Source organism: Mirounga angustirostris, unplaced genomic scaffold (genome assembly GCF_029215605.1).
Source record: "Mirounga angustirostris isolate CCGP_5_RB_7025 unplaced genomic scaffold, mMirAng1.0.hap1 SCAF_10, whole genome shotgun sequence".
Classification (NCBI taxonomy): Eukaryota; Metazoa; Chordata; class Mammalia; order Carnivora; family Phocidae; genus Mirounga; species Mirounga angustirostris.
In genome coordinates, this window is record NW_026991718.1 from 124,569,590 (window position 1) to 124,587,656 (window position 18,067).

An 18,067-nucleotide genomic window follows, 5' to 3' on the forward strand; every position below is an offset into this window, starting at 1 on the left:
AATTTCTTCTCAAGTTGGAACAAAGTCCTGCTCGCATCAGGGTGGGCAGGCAGCCCAAAAACCCTCTGACAGCACCTGCCCCCTTCTCTGCCCCATTCCTCCCTATCCCCCAACTCAGTACCTGCCCCAGAAGGCCCCAGAGCCCACATCTTTCCTGTCCAACCCCGGGGATGTGCTCCAGCTTCATCCTCCTGGCCGACTGGCCCTTTGCTGGCACTTCCTTCTAAGTGAGGACACTAAGGGGCCAAACCCAGGTTGTCCTCATGTCTCAAGCAGGACCATCTTGGCTTCTGGTTTTTCAGTCCTTAAGCAAAAAACACAAGGCACAGCCAGGCCTTACTCAAAGATGAAAAGACATGAAAAGTGTGCAGTGGGCTTAAGTCAATCGGGAGGGAATACTGATGCCTGGCCCCCATCCACATCTCCTGAATCAGAATCTCTGCAACGGAGACCCAGGCATATTTTTCTCACCCTCCCGGCTGACTCTACTATGCACCCATGGCTGAGGATCACTGGCTTCTATCATCAACTTGGAAAATCAAAAGATTTTAGAACCTGAGAATATAGTGGAGGATTAAGGTTTTAAAATCGGCTCAGGAAGCAAAACACGAGTGTACTTAGAATTTCTCATGAAGGGCGCCTGGGTGGCTCAGTCGTTAAGCGTCTGCCTTCGGCTCAGGTCATGATCCCAGGGTCCTGGGATCGAGTCCCACATCGGGCTCCCTGCTCAGCGGGAAGCCTGCTTCTCCCTCTCCCACTCCCCCTGCTTGTGTTCCCTCTCTCGCTGTGTCTCTCTCTGTCAAATAAATAAAATCTTAAAAAAAAAAAAAAAGAATTTCTCATGAAAATCACTTTGATTAAAAGTGATAGCAAACCTGCTCTCAGGAAGACCAGCTTTCCCCCATCCTCCTAGGAAGTCCTTGTTTCTTTGGTTGACTGTCAGGTAAAGAAGTTGCCCAGCACCTGGGGCCATGTTGCACAGTAAATACTTCTGTTGTGTTTGTTTGCCAGATGCATCTCCACTGCAAAGGAATCTTAGAATCCCCACCTCTCAGAAAATCTTAGGAACAGAATCTCAAAATACTGGAATTGTTTACATCTTCAAACTAAGAAGACTTGGGATAAGGGAATTGACAAGTCATGCCATCTGACTTTCTTCAAAAGAATCTCTTTTATTCTCCCACCCTGATGGACGGACTCCCAGACACTGTTTGAGCAGCTTCAACATTGGGGAGACTTTAGCTCCTGGCAGAGCCCATCCCACGGCTGGCCTGTGTGCCTGGTTGCAAAGCTTCTCCCGGGACCTCACAGCCACAGACCAAAGCTTCCAGCTGGGGTTCGTTTTTAGAGCAGATGTCACATCATGTCATTCCTTTGCTCCCAGCTTTCCACTGACCCCCCATCTCACTGGCAGGAAAAGCTGGGGTCCTAACAACTTACCTTAGCTCTTCCCATACTTCCCTTTGCCCCCCACACCCCAGACTCTCTGTCTTTGTGCTGCTCGCCTTTGAACAGGCTATTCCCTATCTGGAATGTTCTTCCCTCCTGTGCTCACACAGCTTCTAGGTCTCAGATGTCACTCTGTTAGAGAGGTCCCATATCCCTGGCCAATCTATATAAAATAGCAGCCACTCCTGTCCCTTCCATAGCCTTCCGTTGTTTTATTTTATTTCATAACTTATCACACCGACATATTATATATCCATTTCCCTTTTCCTTTATTGCTTGTCTCCCCCACCAAAACGGAACTTCCCCAGGGCAGGGACTTTGCTGGGTTTGTACCCTGCTGGGTCCCCAGAGGCTGGCCAAGAGAAGGCATCCAGTACAGATTTCCCCAACGTGGAATGGAGAAGGAGAGGGGTGGGAGAAGCAGAAACTCCAGGGCTAGGTGGGGCGCACCTGCATTTACCTTTTGAGCTGGCCAAGCAGGATGAGGTTGGGGGCCGTGCCCGTGAGGGTGGCAGTGCCCCCAATGCTGGCCGAGTAGGGGATGGAGATGAGAAAGCCCTTCCAGATGTTTCTGCGATATTCCTCCTCCTTCTTGCAGTCTGCCAGAATGTCCAATGGAGCGTCGGCCTCAGGGCAGTCTTTGCTTTAAACAAACGCAAAGAGAAGCCATTCAGAACACACTCAGAATTTCTGGCCTCGTGGGGAAGCACACCGGATGGGCTGGGAAAACTAAGTGGTCTTCCTGGAAGGCAGCTCAGCACTGGCATCAAAAGCCTCTAAAGATGTGCAAACTTTCAGCTCAAGTGTTCTGGGCAGGTGCCCCAGGTGTAGGTGTAAGAGTTTGCATTGGCACTAACTATGGTTTGTATTGAAGACAACCTAAATCTCCATCAAAAAGGGGTTGGCTAGATAAAAATGATCCTCTTTCTGGATTGAACACCAACACGGCTATTAAAAATGATGATCCAGATGGATGTTAATTAAGATGAAAGATAGCCATTATGTAAAGGGAAAAAGGGTCGGTTACCGCACTACTCAATTTTTTTTATTTTTAAAATATTCACATAACTTATGAATATATGAGTATTAAGAAAAACTTAGAATGGTGTACACAAAGTTGTCTTGGTGCCTTTCTTGGGGGTGGAAATATGGATTTTTTTCCCTTCTTTTTTTCTTTCTTTGTATTTTCTGGGTCTTTCTGGTGCAGTTAAAAGAATATTGGGAAAGAATGAAATTAAGAATTGTTAATTTTGTAATTAAAAGATAATTACATTGCTGTAAATTTATTAAGGTGAAAAGATGTTCCCTATGTTCCGTTAAGAGAGACAGCAGGTTACAGAAGAGCATATACAGCATTATCAATGTTATCAAATTATCAATCCAGAAATAATCTAGAATAGTATTCACTTAACTGTTTTGGGAGTGAAATGCTAGGCACATTTTTCTTTTTGTTTAAGAGTATTCTTTTAAATTGTGCAATTACAAAATTTTTGTAAGTGAATGAAATTAAGAATTGTCCCTGTATAACAAATTAATTTTTTTAAGAGAATCAAAGACACTTCAAATATCTTCTGGCCTTAATTACTACATGAGAGGCCCCTTATCTGGAAGGCAACTGGGATATGACCTGGGGTCTAGAAGGAAGACAAGGACTGAAAGCAGCTGGAGACTGATGTCACTTCTCAGGGGGAAAGTTCTGGCAGGAACTGTGGGCCCCCCCAGACTTGGGGACCCAACCAGACTGAGCCTCACAATGAGAATGAGAGAACAAAAGGGGCCTGAGAGCTCATCTAGTGCAAGCCCCTTTGTTCAGTTGGGGAAACTGAGGCCCAGAGAGGGGACTTTCGTTCCAATGGACATAGAGTCTCCATCCAATGAATGGGGTTTGCATTCAGTTGACATGGAGTTCTAGAGAATGAGGGTTGGGTCTTTTCCACTAGATTCAGCACAAGCTCTGCGTGGGCAGGTGGTTCAAATAGATTCCTAGGTTGTGCGATAGTGAGTGGCTGGGCCAATCACAGACACCGTATCTCAAAGCTGGACTAAAAGCCCCCAGATACAGTGCCAGGGAAGAGCAGAGACAATGGAATAAGACAATCAGACATAAGATCATGTCCCTCCTCTGCTAAAAGCGTCCACTGGATCCCATGTCATTAATAGTCAAGGCTACATCATTGGCCTATGAGGTTCCTCATGCTCTGTCCCTCCACCACCACCCCTCACCACACAAGCAATTTCTCTGACCCCAATTCCTACCATACACTCACCCAACTCCAGCCGTACTGGCTTCCTGGCTGCTCTGGACTCTCAGGACCTCTGCATGGGTTGGCCCCTCTGCTGAGAACACTCTTCCCAAAGATCCCCCTGACCCTTACCTCCTATAGGTGCTTGCTTAAGCCTGACCTTCTTAGAGAGGCCTTTCCTGACCACTCATTTTAAAAACTGCCTTTTCACACCCTACAGGCCCCTTCCTTAGCCTTCTTCCCTGCATTGTTCTCCCACATGGCTCTCACCAACCATCTGACATACGGTGAATTTTACTCGTGTGTTTTGTTTCTTGTCACTGAGACGTAAACTCCACAAGGGCTGGATTTTTGTCCGTTGCTGCATCCCCGCCTGGGGATGTACCTGGCTCATTGTAAGCTATCTATAAATATTTGTTGAATGAATAAAACAGACCTGACTGATGCCCAGCAATTCCTTGAGCAGGTGACTTTACTTCCGCTGTTTTATCACCCAAGGTAACAAAGCCATGAATAACAAGCACTCTCATCTGTGCATGTAGGGCCCAGCAATGATCCAGCTTGCTCAACATTATCTCATTTAATCTCAAAATAACCGTCTACGGTGGGTTCCAGTATCATGTCCACTGGGTGGGTGAATCTAGCAGAGGCTCAGAGAGATTAAGTGACTTGTCCAAATCACACAGCCGGTAAGTGGCAGAGCCAGGTTCAAAGTCAAGTCTGCAGGGCTCCAAACCCCAAGATCTTAACCACGCTGCCAAAGACAAAGGACACCAGCCACTAAACGTGCCATCAGTGTGAAGATGCTTCCTAAGTCACACAAGTGTGAAGGATTGTGATTGTCTCTTAGGATGCTTTTGTCTTTAGAGGCTCTGGATGCCTGTCTGCATGTCTCTCCTCCTTGACTGTCACCTAGTTTGAGCATTCCTGCTCCTCTGAGGCCTCCTCTCAGGTCCTCCCCCTCACCAGAGGGACTTAATGTGCTCCCCTGCCCTTGCTATCCACGTGTGTGTTTTTTTAAGGAGGCTGGGTACGTCCATGCCCAAGCCAAAGGGATGGATGGTAGACACCTGGGCGTTAGGTCATTTGGAGAAAAATCTGGGGGTGGGGGGAGGATTGCTTGCAGCACTGAATTCTTGCTTGTCATCTCCTTGGGGCAAGCACTCGCTCCTCGGTACCAGGAACTCACTCTTCTGGGCTGGCCAGAAATTGCATCTCCGTGGGCACGGGGTGCAGGCCGTTCCTCCGCACAGCAGCTAGGAGGAAAGAGCATGGTGTCTTTAGTGTAATGTAACAAATGGATAGGAGTGTTCCTATTCTCAGGTTTAGATAAATCCCTTAATCTCACTGTACCTCAGTTCTTTAATTCATAAAATGGAAGTAATAATTCTCCTAGGGTTGTCAAGAGGACTAAGGAGTTGACCCATTTGCTATCGGTGGAATGCTTGCGTCCCCCCCAGATTCATATGTGGAAACCTAATCCCTAATGTGATAGTATTAGGAGGTGGGGACTTCGAGAGGTGTGCCTTTATAAAAGATGCCTCACAAAGCTCCCTTACCCATCCTCCCACCATGTGTGGACACAGCAAGAAGATGGCCATCTATGAACCGAGAAACAGTCCCTCACCAGACAGCAAATTTGCTGGCACCTTGATCTTGGACTTCCCAGCCTCCAGAACTATGAAAAATAAATGCTCAATCTATGCTGTTTTTGTTATAGCAGACTGAATGGATTAAGACACCATTTAAAGCAGGGACTGGCAAATTTCTTCTGTAAGAGACCAGATAGTAAATATCTTAGTCTTTGGGGCCCTGTGGTCTCTGTCGTATTCAACTCTGCCACGAAAGCAGCCATAGACAATACAGAAATGAATACGTGTGGCTAAACCTTTATTTTTGGACACCGAAATTTGAAGATCATATAATTTTCACATGTCACAACATATCCTTCTTTTGATTTATTCAGCCATTTAAAAATATAAAAACTATGCTTAGCTCACAGGTTGCACAAAAAGCAGGCAGCAGGCTAGATTTGGTGGGCCAACATTTGTCAGACTCGCCATTGAAAGAATTTAACAGGAATCTGAACACTGGCAAGGATTTAGTCAATGTGGGTTCCTCTTGAGAAAGAAGAAAGCGGCCCCCTACGTCTGGAACTGGTCGGACCCAGATATGCCGTGTTGTTCTCTTGCTGGACCTAAATGATCTTACACGTCACCAACATCAGACAGAGTTGCTCTGCAAGCGACTGACGAAATGAGACACAGCGAGGGCACTTCATAATCTAGTCTTAGCCCAAAGCCACTTGCCACCCACACAATGCCAAACGTCCTCCTCTCTTGCCAATTGAATGGCTGCTACTTCTTTACTCGTAGAATTGCCCCCGATTTCTGGCATCATTCAATCTAGAGCAAGGTTCCTTAGACCCCCACAAATGCCTCAGCCACAGCCCAAAGCCCGTGAGAGGTCCTTTCTAACACCTGACTGAGGTCATCGTGGCCGCAACAGTAATACATCCCACCTCTGTAACCGCAGGTGTGTGTTTGGGAGGAAGGGTCGGGACTCCTGCCACAGCTCTTTCCCTGTCTCAGCAGGTGGCTTGGGGAGGAAGTCCTGTCCCCTCTCCACTCTGGGCTGCTCCTTCCCTCTTGGTACCTAGAGCGAGTGGGAGCCATGGTAGCCGACGACTGGTCCTGCTGACCACCTGCAGAGGTCTGAAGGCTAAATACAGATCAGCTCACCCTGGTGAAAAGACCCTACACGTTGGTGTAGCTTAAGTTTCCTTCAAGCCCTAGTTGAGAGGGATTTATTTGTTGATTACCTGTCTCCCCCATGGACTCCCAGCTCCATGGGGGTTTGTATCAATCATTCCCATTGCCTTGAACAACCTCCACTGGTGGGAGTCTTGTTCAGCCAGGACACTGTTTGGCACATAGTAGGTGTTCAATAAACGTGTGGAATTAATGAATCAATGGATGAATGGATCAGTCATGCCACTGTTCTAAACCTCAGCTTCCTCATACATAAAAGAGGGGGGGGACGCCTGCGTGGCTCAGTTTCCTCATCTGTAAAATGGGCATGATGACAAGGCCATCCCTGCAGAGCTGTAGTAGGAGGATCTAATGAGAACACAAGTGGGGCGCTGGAGAAGCCACCACCCACGTGGCCCCTCAGTCCCTCAGGCAGTGCAGGGAGGTGAGCTGGGGGAAGAAACTGGAGGGAAACATCAGGGCTGCTCTCCAAGACTGAGGACCCTCCCCCCCGGGTCTTGTCCAGCGAGCCCTGCCCTGCCCCAGGCTCCGTCCTGCTCTGGCATGGTGCTTACAAGCACAGATTCTAGATTCAGACAGAGATCAGCAACTAACTAACCACGTTGCTTTGGGCAAATCCTTTTGCCTCCCTGAGTCTCAGTGTCCTCATCTGTAAAATGGGGAGCACCTACTTCCTAGCACTGTTATGAAGATTAAATGAGCTGACGGGTATGAAAAATAAGAGCACCGCGTCTGGCATATGGTGGGCTCTCAGGACTGAGAGCTCACATTGTCATCATTGTTGTTGCTATGGGTGTCTCTCATGGACCTAGAGCCCCCAGGAGCCTCCCCACCCCTGTCCTGGCCCACTAACAGTCCCCACTCCCCCCACACCTGTCTTCACGTCCTGCCACTAGGATGGAGACAGAGACTGCGTGAAAGGGAACATCTCTCTTTTGCACTGGAACTAGCCTTGTTTTAGGTCTTAGGGCTGATCATTAATCAATTCTTGCTCTCTGATCCCACCACTTGTGAAAGTAGGTGTCTGCCCCAGCTTCCCAGGCCCTCCTACCTCCTGACATCCTGCAGCATTCAGGAGAAGACTCTGGATTTCACCTTGCACCCAACACTGAGTGTGACCGTAAGCAAGTCCCTTCCCCTTTCTGGGTCTCAGATTTTTCATCTTTATAATGAGGGAAATGGCTTCAAACTTTTTTGTGTGTGTGTGGCCACTAGACTCTTCGAAAAAAACTCTTGTGTACGAGGCAGAATACCAGAGGTTAAGAGTTCAGGCTCTGAAGTCAGCCAGCCTAGATTCAAAATACCAGAGCCGCTGTTTTGAAACTGTGACTTTGGAAGCTACTTTATCCTCTTTTATTTTTAAACTTCTTCCAATCTTCTAAATGAGGTCAATGCCGGCTCCACTTTCTGAGGATGTAAGGCCCCACGAAGAGCCCCAGCACGAAGTACGTGCTCAGTAAACGTCTGTGATTGCCACGTGGAAGCCCAGTGGATAAAACAGGTAAAGTGGGGAAGCTGGGGTAGACATGGGAGAAGGCGCAGAAGCTTCACTGCTTCTCACCACTCCAGGGGGACAGTGACACGGTTCTCTGGAAGCCCCAAGAGTCCGGGGAAACTGTCTGAAAACGAACGAAGCCAACTCTGGCCTGTGGGCTGAATCTGGCCCACAGCCTCCTGACTGAGAATGGTTTTTACATTTTTAAATGGCTGGAGAAAATCAGTAGAGGCACAATATTTCATGGTGTAAAAATTACGTGCAATTTTAATTTCAGCACCCACAAATTACATTTCACTGGCACCCAGCCACGCCCACTTACTTACATCTCGCCTGTGGATGCTTTCTCTCCGCAAGGGCACAGTTTGAGCAGTGGTGATGGTGTGGCCAGCAAAGCCTAAAATATTTCCTGTCTGGTCACTTACAGAAACAGTTTTCTGACCCCTGCTATAGAACATCTTTTCCTTCCCACGTGGACGACTTTGACCTTTCATAGGTCCTGGCTCAGCTACTTTACCAACGATGCAACTGATTCTGGTCATATCAATTTCCCTCTTTGAACCTCACCTGTAAAGTACTTATCATTTCTAGCTTTCAGGGCTGATGTGAAAATAAAGTAAGCAAAACCCCTGACTGCATGGTAGGCAAATACCCGTACCACAGTAAACGAGATTAACTTAGACGGTATGTGGATCAATATTTAGATTTTAACATATATATTAATTTTAACACATATTCAAAAAAGCATAACTAGCACTCAAAGCCTGTGGTTTCATGAATCATGTTTGTTGTGTTATTTGGGATAAATGATCCAGAGCTCCCGGGGCAGATCTGCCATCTATCCCTCAACACGTGGCTTCCCAGGTAGCATCTCTGGTCCCCCCATCATGTTCACGTTCCAGCCAACAGGAGTAGAGGGCGGGTAGGGCAGGACCTGGAAGTTGCACACTCCATTCCCACTCATATACCATTGGCCACACTTAGTCACAGGACCACATCTAATTGCAAGGGAAGCAGGGAAAGTCGGCTTTTTCTCTTCAAAGCCATGTGCCCATGTGGGGCTTCTGTTACTAGAAGAACAAAGAAAGACTCAATATAAACTAGAGATTTCTGCCCACATAGGAACCAATGGAAAGCTTCCTTTTATTTTTACTTGTTTTAAAGATTTTATTTATTTATTTGACAGAGAGAGAGACACAGCAAGAGAGGGAACACAAGCAGGGGGAGTGGGAAAGGGAGAAGCAGGCTTCCCGCGGAGCAGGGAGCCCCATGCGGGACTCCATCCCAGGACCCTGGGATCATGACCTGAGCCGAAGGCAGACGCTTAATGACTGAGCCACCCAGGTGCCCCGAAAGCTTCCTTTTAAAATACATTTATGTAAATAGGGGCACCTGGGTGGCTCAGTTGTTTAAGCGTCCGACTCTTGGTTTCAGCTCAGGTGGTGATCCTCAGGGTCATGAGATCGAGCCCCGCTTGGGCTCTGTGTTGAACATAGAGCCTGCTTGAGATTCTCTCTCCCTCTCTCTCCGCCCCTCTCCCTGTTCGCATTGGTGCACATTCTCTCTCTCTCTCAAACATAAATAAATACATACATACATACATAAAATACGTTTATGTAAACAAAAAGACGTTTTAAAGCAGACAGGATGTGGCAGACCTCTGCCACGATGAGGGAAAGACTTGGGGAATCGCAGAGATGCCAGTGATAAGTCCTGATATCTTCGTGCCTCTGAATCAATCCTGGAACTGCCTTTCTCTGCCTTCTTGATGTTTGAGGAAAACAAACCCTTATTTTTCAAGTCACCTGCAGACAGACCTTCCTTCTTTGCCTACATTCCCACGGACGCAGCTGGTTCCATGGGTAAGAGAGCGTGCTGCAAAGTTGGGCTCAGCCATTCGTCTGCTGTGTGACTTGGGGAAGTCCCTTCCCCTCTCTGAGCCCTTGCTTCGTCATGTAAGAATGCAGCGACTACTTGTATTTTGTTTTGTTTAGAACATAGTTTCCGAGGTTTGAGAGAATCAAATCCTTCAGTTGGTGGCACATTCTCACTGTCTTTGTACGATGAGGCCCCTCTTTTGTTTTCTTTCTTTCTTTCTTTCTTTCTTTCTTTCTTTCTTTCTTTCTTTCTTTCTTTCTTTCTTTCTTTCTTTCTTTCTTTCTTTAGTCCCTTCGATTCCCATTTCCCACTCCCATCCTTCGCAGAGCAACCATGCTGATGCGTCTAATCTGTAGGTTTTTGTTTGCTTACGTTCTTGCAAAATGGTCACTTACGTGAATTTTTAATTTACATCATGGTATTGTCTTCTAGATCTCATTCTGGTTTTTTTTTTTTTCCAATCATGACTGTGTTTTGTGAGACCCATTTCTAGAACTGTGGTCCTCTAATTCTTTGCTCCTAAAAGCAGCAAGGTGCTCAACAGTACACACTTGACCTTCCCCTTTACTGGTGGTGATGCTCACGTGGCTACTTACTCACCAGACCACAGAGAAGGCTGCAGTGAACACTGTCACACCCGTCCCCTCGTGGACCTCTGTCAGAATTCTTTGGCGTTTGTATCCAGGAGTCAAACTGTCGGGTTACAGGGTATGTGCACTTTTTTTTTTAGGGTATGTGCACATTTAATTTGATTAAATATTTGCAGAATTCCCTTAAGAAAGGCTGACCCAGTGCATACGCTCTCTGGCAGAACACAAGGGTTCCCATGGCCCCACGCTTGCCGACATAGGGCAGTGTCCAGCTTTCTTTGCCAATCTCACTGAAGTAAATCTCATTGTTTCAATTTGCATTTCTCTGGCATTAGTGATTTTGAGCATCTCTTCAAGTGCTCTAAAACCCGGGAAAAGTATAGTATCTACTTCATAAGTTTGTTTTGAGAGGTGAAAGAGATGATGCAGGCAAAGTGTTGAACTCTTCACTCAGTACACAGTCAGCACTCAATGAATGCAAATCTTTTAAAAAACCAAGGTATCAAAGTTTGACTTAGCTAATTCTCAGTTATTATTATTATTTAAACACTTGGCACGTAAGAGATGCTCAATAAGTGCATTCCCTTCACCCTCCTCTGCAGGACGTCCCGCTCCCCCTCCTCCACGTTGGTGGGGCTGCCCCAGTCCCTTTCCACAGCCTCACCTGTGTTCTCATCACTCTGCCAGTTGAGGTCCTTCTGAACCTCCTTCTGGCTGAAGAGACTTTTCAGGATGGCGCTGGCAATGGGCAGCATCATGGCGGTGGAGGCCGTATTGCTCAGCCACATGGACAGGAAGGAGGTGGTCACCATCATCCCCAGGATGAGCCTGGGAACAGAGGGAGTTAGAAGCACATCCAGAAAGGGGGCCCAGGAGGTCCTCTGGTCCCACTTTGCCACCCCTGGGGAATCCAGCCCACTCGTTTTACAGCCGGGAAGTTAAGGCCCAGAGAGAACAAGCCAGTGACCAAGGGGGGACCAGATTCACTCACCAACCTTATTTCAGGTCTAAGGAAACTGACTCCACACATTTAAGTGAACTGGCCACAGGTACCCAAGGTAAAATAGTCCAAAGATACCCCAACCCTGACATTTTCTCTCCCTTGCTCCCCAGTCCTTGATGGTTTCCATTACAGAATAAAGATCACCTTGGTTTGGCACCAACACTGTCCACCATATCCCCCCAAACCATCTTCCTAGCCTCTTCTCCCACTTCCCCTCTCACTCCTACCAGCCACCTGCTCCGACGCCCCTGAACTCATCCACACACCCCAACAGGCCCTGATCTCCTGCCTGCCTGCCATGGCTTGGCCCCTCCCACCAGTAGGAATCCAAACTCCATGATCATCTTTCTTTACATTAAATTCTTAGCCCACCTGGATTTATTTAGATGGATAGTATGAAGATCTAAGTAGATTTTTTTTTTTTTTTAAGAATAAGCCAATTATTCCAACCCTCGCCACTTACTGAATAATCCTTTCCTTTCCTACTGACTTAGATTTCTTCTAGAATATGTATCCAGCATTGAAAAAATCTATTTCTGGACTAGTGTCATGCTGTTTTCATTGTTCTAACTTTATTGTATGTTTGAATAGCAGCCCACCCAGTCTTCAAGGTCAAATGTAACCTGCTCCATGAAGAAGTCTACCCCTTACCTCTCCTTTGGGCTCCCACACCACAGATGCCTCTTGGGTTGGAATTCCACTTTGCATTGGAATCAGTGCTATAGATAGAATCTCTCCCACAGGACTGACCGTCCCTCCAGAGCCTAGCAGAGTGCTTGACACAGAGCCGATACTAGAACTCTAGTAGGAGTTGTGTAGAACCTTCTTCTCCTCAACCACTACCCCCATTGATTTTATCAACCAAAGAGCTCTCAAAGCTATCCATTCTGTTCATCTCCACTGCCACCACCCCAGTCCAAGCTGTCACCATAGCTGCTTCTGGACACCCAGAACAGTCTCCTAACTGGGTTGCGTCCAGAGTCTCACTCCTAATCTGCTCTCCACCTGGCAGCCTAGACGAATTTTTAAAAAATGCAAATTTGGTCATGTTGTTCCCCAACTTAGAACTCTTCAAAGCAGAGATTCATAACCAGCGGGGCCATGGATATAATTTAAGATGGAAACAAGAGGGTAAAAAATGCATCTTTATTTGACTAACCTCTAATGGAAATTAAGTATTTCCTTTGGTGATAAACAAAGGCAACAAAGTTCAGTAGTATTAGAAGTGCCCGGGACTCCGTCACCAACTAAGATCACAGATATTTTCAGATCGTGTTATAATAGATGCAAACATCTTGGAATCCCACTGACACTCAAAATGGCCTCAAAATGTAGTTGTTATTAGGCCAGTCAAGGGATCTTACCATTTACCATAAAGGAGTACATACGGTACCATGTCACAAATTCGTCTGTTTTTAAAAAATTTATTTGGATCACTGCATTTTCTTTTGGTTGTTGTTGTTTTAAATCCTATGTGCTGTGTGATTTATACATTTAAAGATATTATTCTAGCAAGGGATCCTTAAGATGCAACAAATTGCAAAGAAAAAAAAAGATTAAAAGAACAGTGAAACCCTATTTTAAAGGTCATTTAATCCTCTTAGAATGAAAGTTCAAATCCTAGCTAGGGAGCCCAAGGCCCTGCAGGAATGGACTCTGCCTCCCTATCTCTCTGGGGCCATCTTGCCACCCATTCCCCACACACCTGGGCTATGAAATAGCAAACTGAGATGATAACGACCAGGATTTATCACACTTTACAGGTCTAAGCTATTATAGTTTCATTTTACAGGCAAAGAGAGAGAAGTTAAGTCATTTCTCAGAGCAGGAAAGGTGGGGTTCAGCCCCAGCAGTCTGAGTCACCTTACTAAGATGGCCCTCTCTAGAACTACGAGACATGAATCCCTGGGGGCGAGGCCTGGGATAAACATTTGAAATGGCTCCCCAGGGGATTCTTCTGCACTTTTGAGAACTGCCCAAGAGCCTGGCACTGCATCTGGCATACAGATGGGGCTTACAACGTATCCAGGGAATGAATGAGTAAATGGAAGGTGGGACATGATGAGCTTGTGGGCCTGGATGACCAGACCAGGAAGAGTGAGTTTGGGCTCCGAGAGATGCGGTCCTCCTGCCTCCCCACCTTTGGGCTAGACCCATTACGTGGCCTTACCTGGCTGGCTGGACCCCAACGAGCATGAGGACCTTGAGGGCGATCCTTCGGTGCAGATTCCACTCCTCAATGGCACTGGCCATGATCAGCCCGCTGAGGAAGAGGAAGTTGGTGTCCAGGAAGTACTGGGGGCAGACCTTGTTGGAGGGCAGGATGCCCAAGAAGGGGAAGAGGATGATGGGCAGCAGGGCCGTCACCGAGAGGGGCAGGGCCTCTGTGCACCAGTACACAGCCATGAGCAGGATGACAAACAGGCAGCGGCCTTCCTGCAGAGGGTGGGGGGGGAGATGGAGCTCAGAAGGGTCAGTGGAGCCCTGGGTGACAGGGGGGAGAAGAGATCCTGGGGCTGTACCCATCAGGGCACGTTCCGCAGGGAAGCTGTGGAGAGGGTGAGTGCCCAAAGCTTTGACCTTGAGCAGATGACATCACCTGTCTGAGCCTCATTTTGCTCAACTATACAATGGGGAAGAAACATGTGTCCATTTTATAGGACTGTTTGAGGATTACATGAAATGCGCCATTGGCTTAGAAGTAGACCCTGACATGAGCATGAGAGTGAAAATGGTTTGATAGAGGATCCCACAAAGTTCTGGAAGGGCAATAGGGAAGCGAAACGGAAGCCAATACAGACAGTGTATTCATGAGAAGATTATCCCTGTGGGCAGCTGGGGCTCACTCCTGATGGGGGACCCTGGGAAAGGGTGTAGATCATGCTTCAGAGTTGTCCTCCTGGGAGACAAGGAAGCTGGCTTTTTACCTGCCAACTCCTGGCCATCACTGGTTGGAGGCTGCTCCTGGGAGCATTAACTCCCCGCTCCTCCGGCCTGCCCAGCATATAGTGAGAGAACACACTGGTGCAGAGCATCTCAGTTTCAGTAGGAAGCTACTGGCAGATGCAGGATGGTGAGTGCCAATGGAGATGTGGAGAGAGCACCAGCAGCGGCTGCCACCTCCATACACAGCCCTCAACACAATGCCCAACACAGAGCACACGCTCTGTAAATAGTAATAATAATAAGCAAATGTATGGGGCTATTAAGTACCAGGAACTGTGTAATCCTCACAAAATCCCAGAGGAGTGAGTATCCCCATTTTATGGAGTAGGAAGCTGAGATGTAAGGTCACTAGCAAGACAATGATTGTGCAGAACAAGTCAATCTCCCTCCAGAGCCATCGCTCTTAATCAAATAGCCCCCCAGCTGTTACCAGCAGAATACTAGAACCTATGACAAGTTGACAATCCAATGTTAAAGACTCAGAACAAAACAGCTCAATGGTTGCCCAGGCTTGGGCAGGAGGTGTGTATGCTGGGGAAGAGGAGCTGCAAAGGAGTTCAAAGGAACGTTTTGGGGTGATGGAATGTTCTAGAAACAAGAGTGCAGTAATGACAATGCCTTCACTTCTGATACATCAGTGTCTCATAGGATCCATCATCAATAGTGTCCTGTTATTATTCACATGGTCACTGAATAAAATTACTCACAGTCCTGACTTTCTTAGGTTCTCTCAAGGCAATGTCCTTGCATGTTCCAGGAAACAGACTATTTCTTGAATTTGATGCTGTCTGGTGCCATTTTATGCTTCTTACTTCTTACTCACAGTAGGTTTGGTTGACTTTATTCAGTGTCCACAGGACCTTGAACTGAATTCCATCCTAACAAGCACCCTCCTAATAGAACATACCCTCAGCTACACAGTCAGGCATCAGCTACATGCAGACGCTAGGACTAGTTAATCCATCTAACAGAGGGGCAAGGGCAGGATCCAAGGGACCAATGGCTTTGGCAACAATCCAAGCAAAGATTACCAGTGACTAGGGTCTGGGGGAGTGGTGGAGGTAGTGAGAAGTGGTCAAATTCGGGGTCTATTTCCAAGGGAGAGCCTGACAGCTTTGCCAAGGATCTGTTAGGATGTGTGAGGCAAAGAGAGCAACCAGGAGGAATTCCAGTTGTTGGCCTCAGCAGGGGGAAGAATGAGGTTGCCATTTACTGAGCCAGGGAAGACTGGGATATACCCAACCCATTTGCATACCTTGAAAACACATCCTGTTTTCTCAGCAACCTGGCTGGGAGTTGAGACCAGGAAAATGAGTGAGACAGTCACTGCCCTTTAGCCAGCAAATCTGACCATGCCAATAATAGGAGGGTCCTCTGTGGCTAGCTCTTCTCAAACTCGAGTGACCCTCGCAGACTCTGCCTACTAAGTCTCCCTCAAGCAGAAGTATATTGGTAAATGTTTAACAACTGGAAAGTTTGTGTGTGTGTGTAGAAATTCTTTTTTTTTTTTTAAGATTTTATTTATTTGTCAGAGAAAGAGAGAGAGAGCACAAGCAGGGGGAGGGGCAGAGGGAGAAGCAGACTCCCCGCTGAGCAGGGAGCTCGATGTGGGGACTCGATTCCAGGACCCCAGGATCATGACCTGAGCCGAAGGCAGACGCTTAAGCGACTGAGCCACCCAGGTGCCCCTATGTGTAGAAATTCTTGATTACTATTTGGTTTAGCTAAGTCACTCATGTCATTGATGAATGAATTTAGTTTTACTATGAATGTCAGCTTATATTTTTATTTACATTAATGACTAAGACAAGAGGGAAACAAAGAAGTATGTCAGAAATTCACGTGTTCACCAATGATGTGAGCGACTTCTTTACTGAATCAAATGATAGTTTTCACATACTGGAAGAATAAGTCCTCATTTTGGGGGGCTATTCACAATGTAACTGCTGTAGACACAACGCATTTTATGTTTCATCTGTACTATTAACATTTTCCATTACTTCCTTAAATTTAGACAAACAGGGGCTCCGGGGTAGCTTAGTTGGTTAAGTGTCCGACTCTTGATTTTGGCTCAGGTCATGATCTCGGGGTCGATCCCAGGAGCCCCACGTCGGGATGGCACTGGGCATGGAGCCTGCTTAAAATTGTCCCCCTCCCTCTGCTCCTCCATCACCCCCCTCTCTCTCTCTCAAAAAAAAAATCTAGACAAGCAACAAAACAATAAGTTAAGCCCTGATTTGCAGTGTTTGCCAATTTCTAGGTGTAAATACAACCACGTGGTTGATTTCAAGCTATCAAGTGACATCACTGAACACAGAGTTGGCACGAAATGGGCAGTTTCGCTCCCCTACACAGCATTTCCTCCATACATATTGATGTCAATAGAGCAGACACAGATAATCTCAAGATCTTAGATAATCGTAAACCAATCAACAAGTGGTGAACTTTGAGTATCTATTACTTTTGTTTTAATATATTGAATCACAAGTTTGTATAATTTCATTTTAAATATCTCTGTGTACAACCGGCTAGCAAAATTTACAAAAACTCGACAATCGGGTCCCGAGAGCTGGGATAGACACTCCAGTACACTGTCGGAAGCTTCCAGACAGAACATCCATGTAAAACCACCCCCCCAAAGAATCTGGGTCACATTCTGCTGCAAACTTGACATTCTTCAACCCATGCTTGGTATCATGTTCCATAATGCAGCTATCTTTTAAAAATATACAATTATTTTCTGCCGGATCTTGCTGCCGGCTCAGGAAGACATGCCACATCTATCTTGTTTTTTATATACCACCTGCCAGACCAACAGTTACCCTGGTTTAGAAGATAGAGGTCTGTCTTAGCTCAGTGTCAAAAGGACAATAAAGGGGTTAGTATGAACAACTTGATACCAGTAAATTTGATGACCTAGAGGAAATAGAAAAACTCCTCAAAAAACATAACTTATTCAACTATCAGAGAAAGACAGAGAAAAGCTGAATATTTCAATATCTGTTAAAAAAACAGAATCAATCATCAAAAACCTTCCTGCAAAAAAACCTCCAAGGCCTGCTAACTTCAATGGTAATTCTACCAAACATTTAAGGAATAAATAATACACATCTTACCCAAGCCCTTCCAGAGAACGGGGAAAGAGGGAACACTTCCCAATTCATTCATGAGGCCAGGGTAACCCTGTGGCTGGCTTATCCTGACCAGGGCATTAAAAGGACTAATAATGGTTGAGCATTGCTGGGACATGCAAAGTCATCTGGAAAACCAGTTTCCTTGTCTCTCCTGCCTCTCATCCTTATGCAAAAGAAATACAGGAACAATGACAACCAAAATCACCAACATTTTCATGTATTAACTCATCCAATGACAGGTACTATCACTATCCTCTAGTTCATCCAAGTTATAGGGGAAGGATATCCCCCATTAAATACATTTTAGAACACAGCAGTAGAGAAAAATAAACATGACTTTTCAAAAATCAGCTTTATGAGCTATAATTTACATACAATCAATTGCATCCATTGTTAAGTACACAGTTTGAGGTTTAACAAATGTACACACCTACATCACATCCCAATCAAGAAAGAGAATGTTTCTGTCACCCCAGAAAGTTCCCTTTTGCCCCTTCCAGGTCAATCCTCAGGCCCCTTCTAAAACACTGCTGTGATTTCCATCCCTAGAGATTGGTT

The 18,067-nt window shown here is 46.3% G+C and overlaps 1 protein-coding gene across 2 annotated transcripts in view; it reads right to left on the reverse strand.

Moving 5' to 3' along the window:
* Positions 1 to 18,067, reverse strand: part of SLC13A3 (solute carrier family 13 member 3) — an 80,399-nt gene that overhangs the window by 30,889 nt on the left and 31,443 nt on the right. The window contains exons 2-5 of one of the 2 annotated variants that reach the window (XM_054510145.2): positions 13,600 to 13,865; positions 11,091 to 11,254; positions 4,882 to 4,948; positions 1,910 to 2,092 (exon numbers count right to left, since the gene is read on the reverse strand). In XM_054510145.2, coding sequence (XP_054366120.1) covers positions 1,910 to 2,092; positions 4,882 to 4,948; positions 11,091 to 11,254; positions 13,600 to 13,835 — 650 coding nt within the window. In that variant the 5' untranslated portion in view covers positions 13,836 to 13,865. Of the gene's footprint in view, positions 1 to 1,909; positions 2,093 to 4,881; positions 4,949 to 11,090; positions 11,255 to 13,599; positions 13,866 to 18,067 lie in introns of those variants that run through there. The other variant, XM_045885887.2, reaches the window with a different exon arrangement.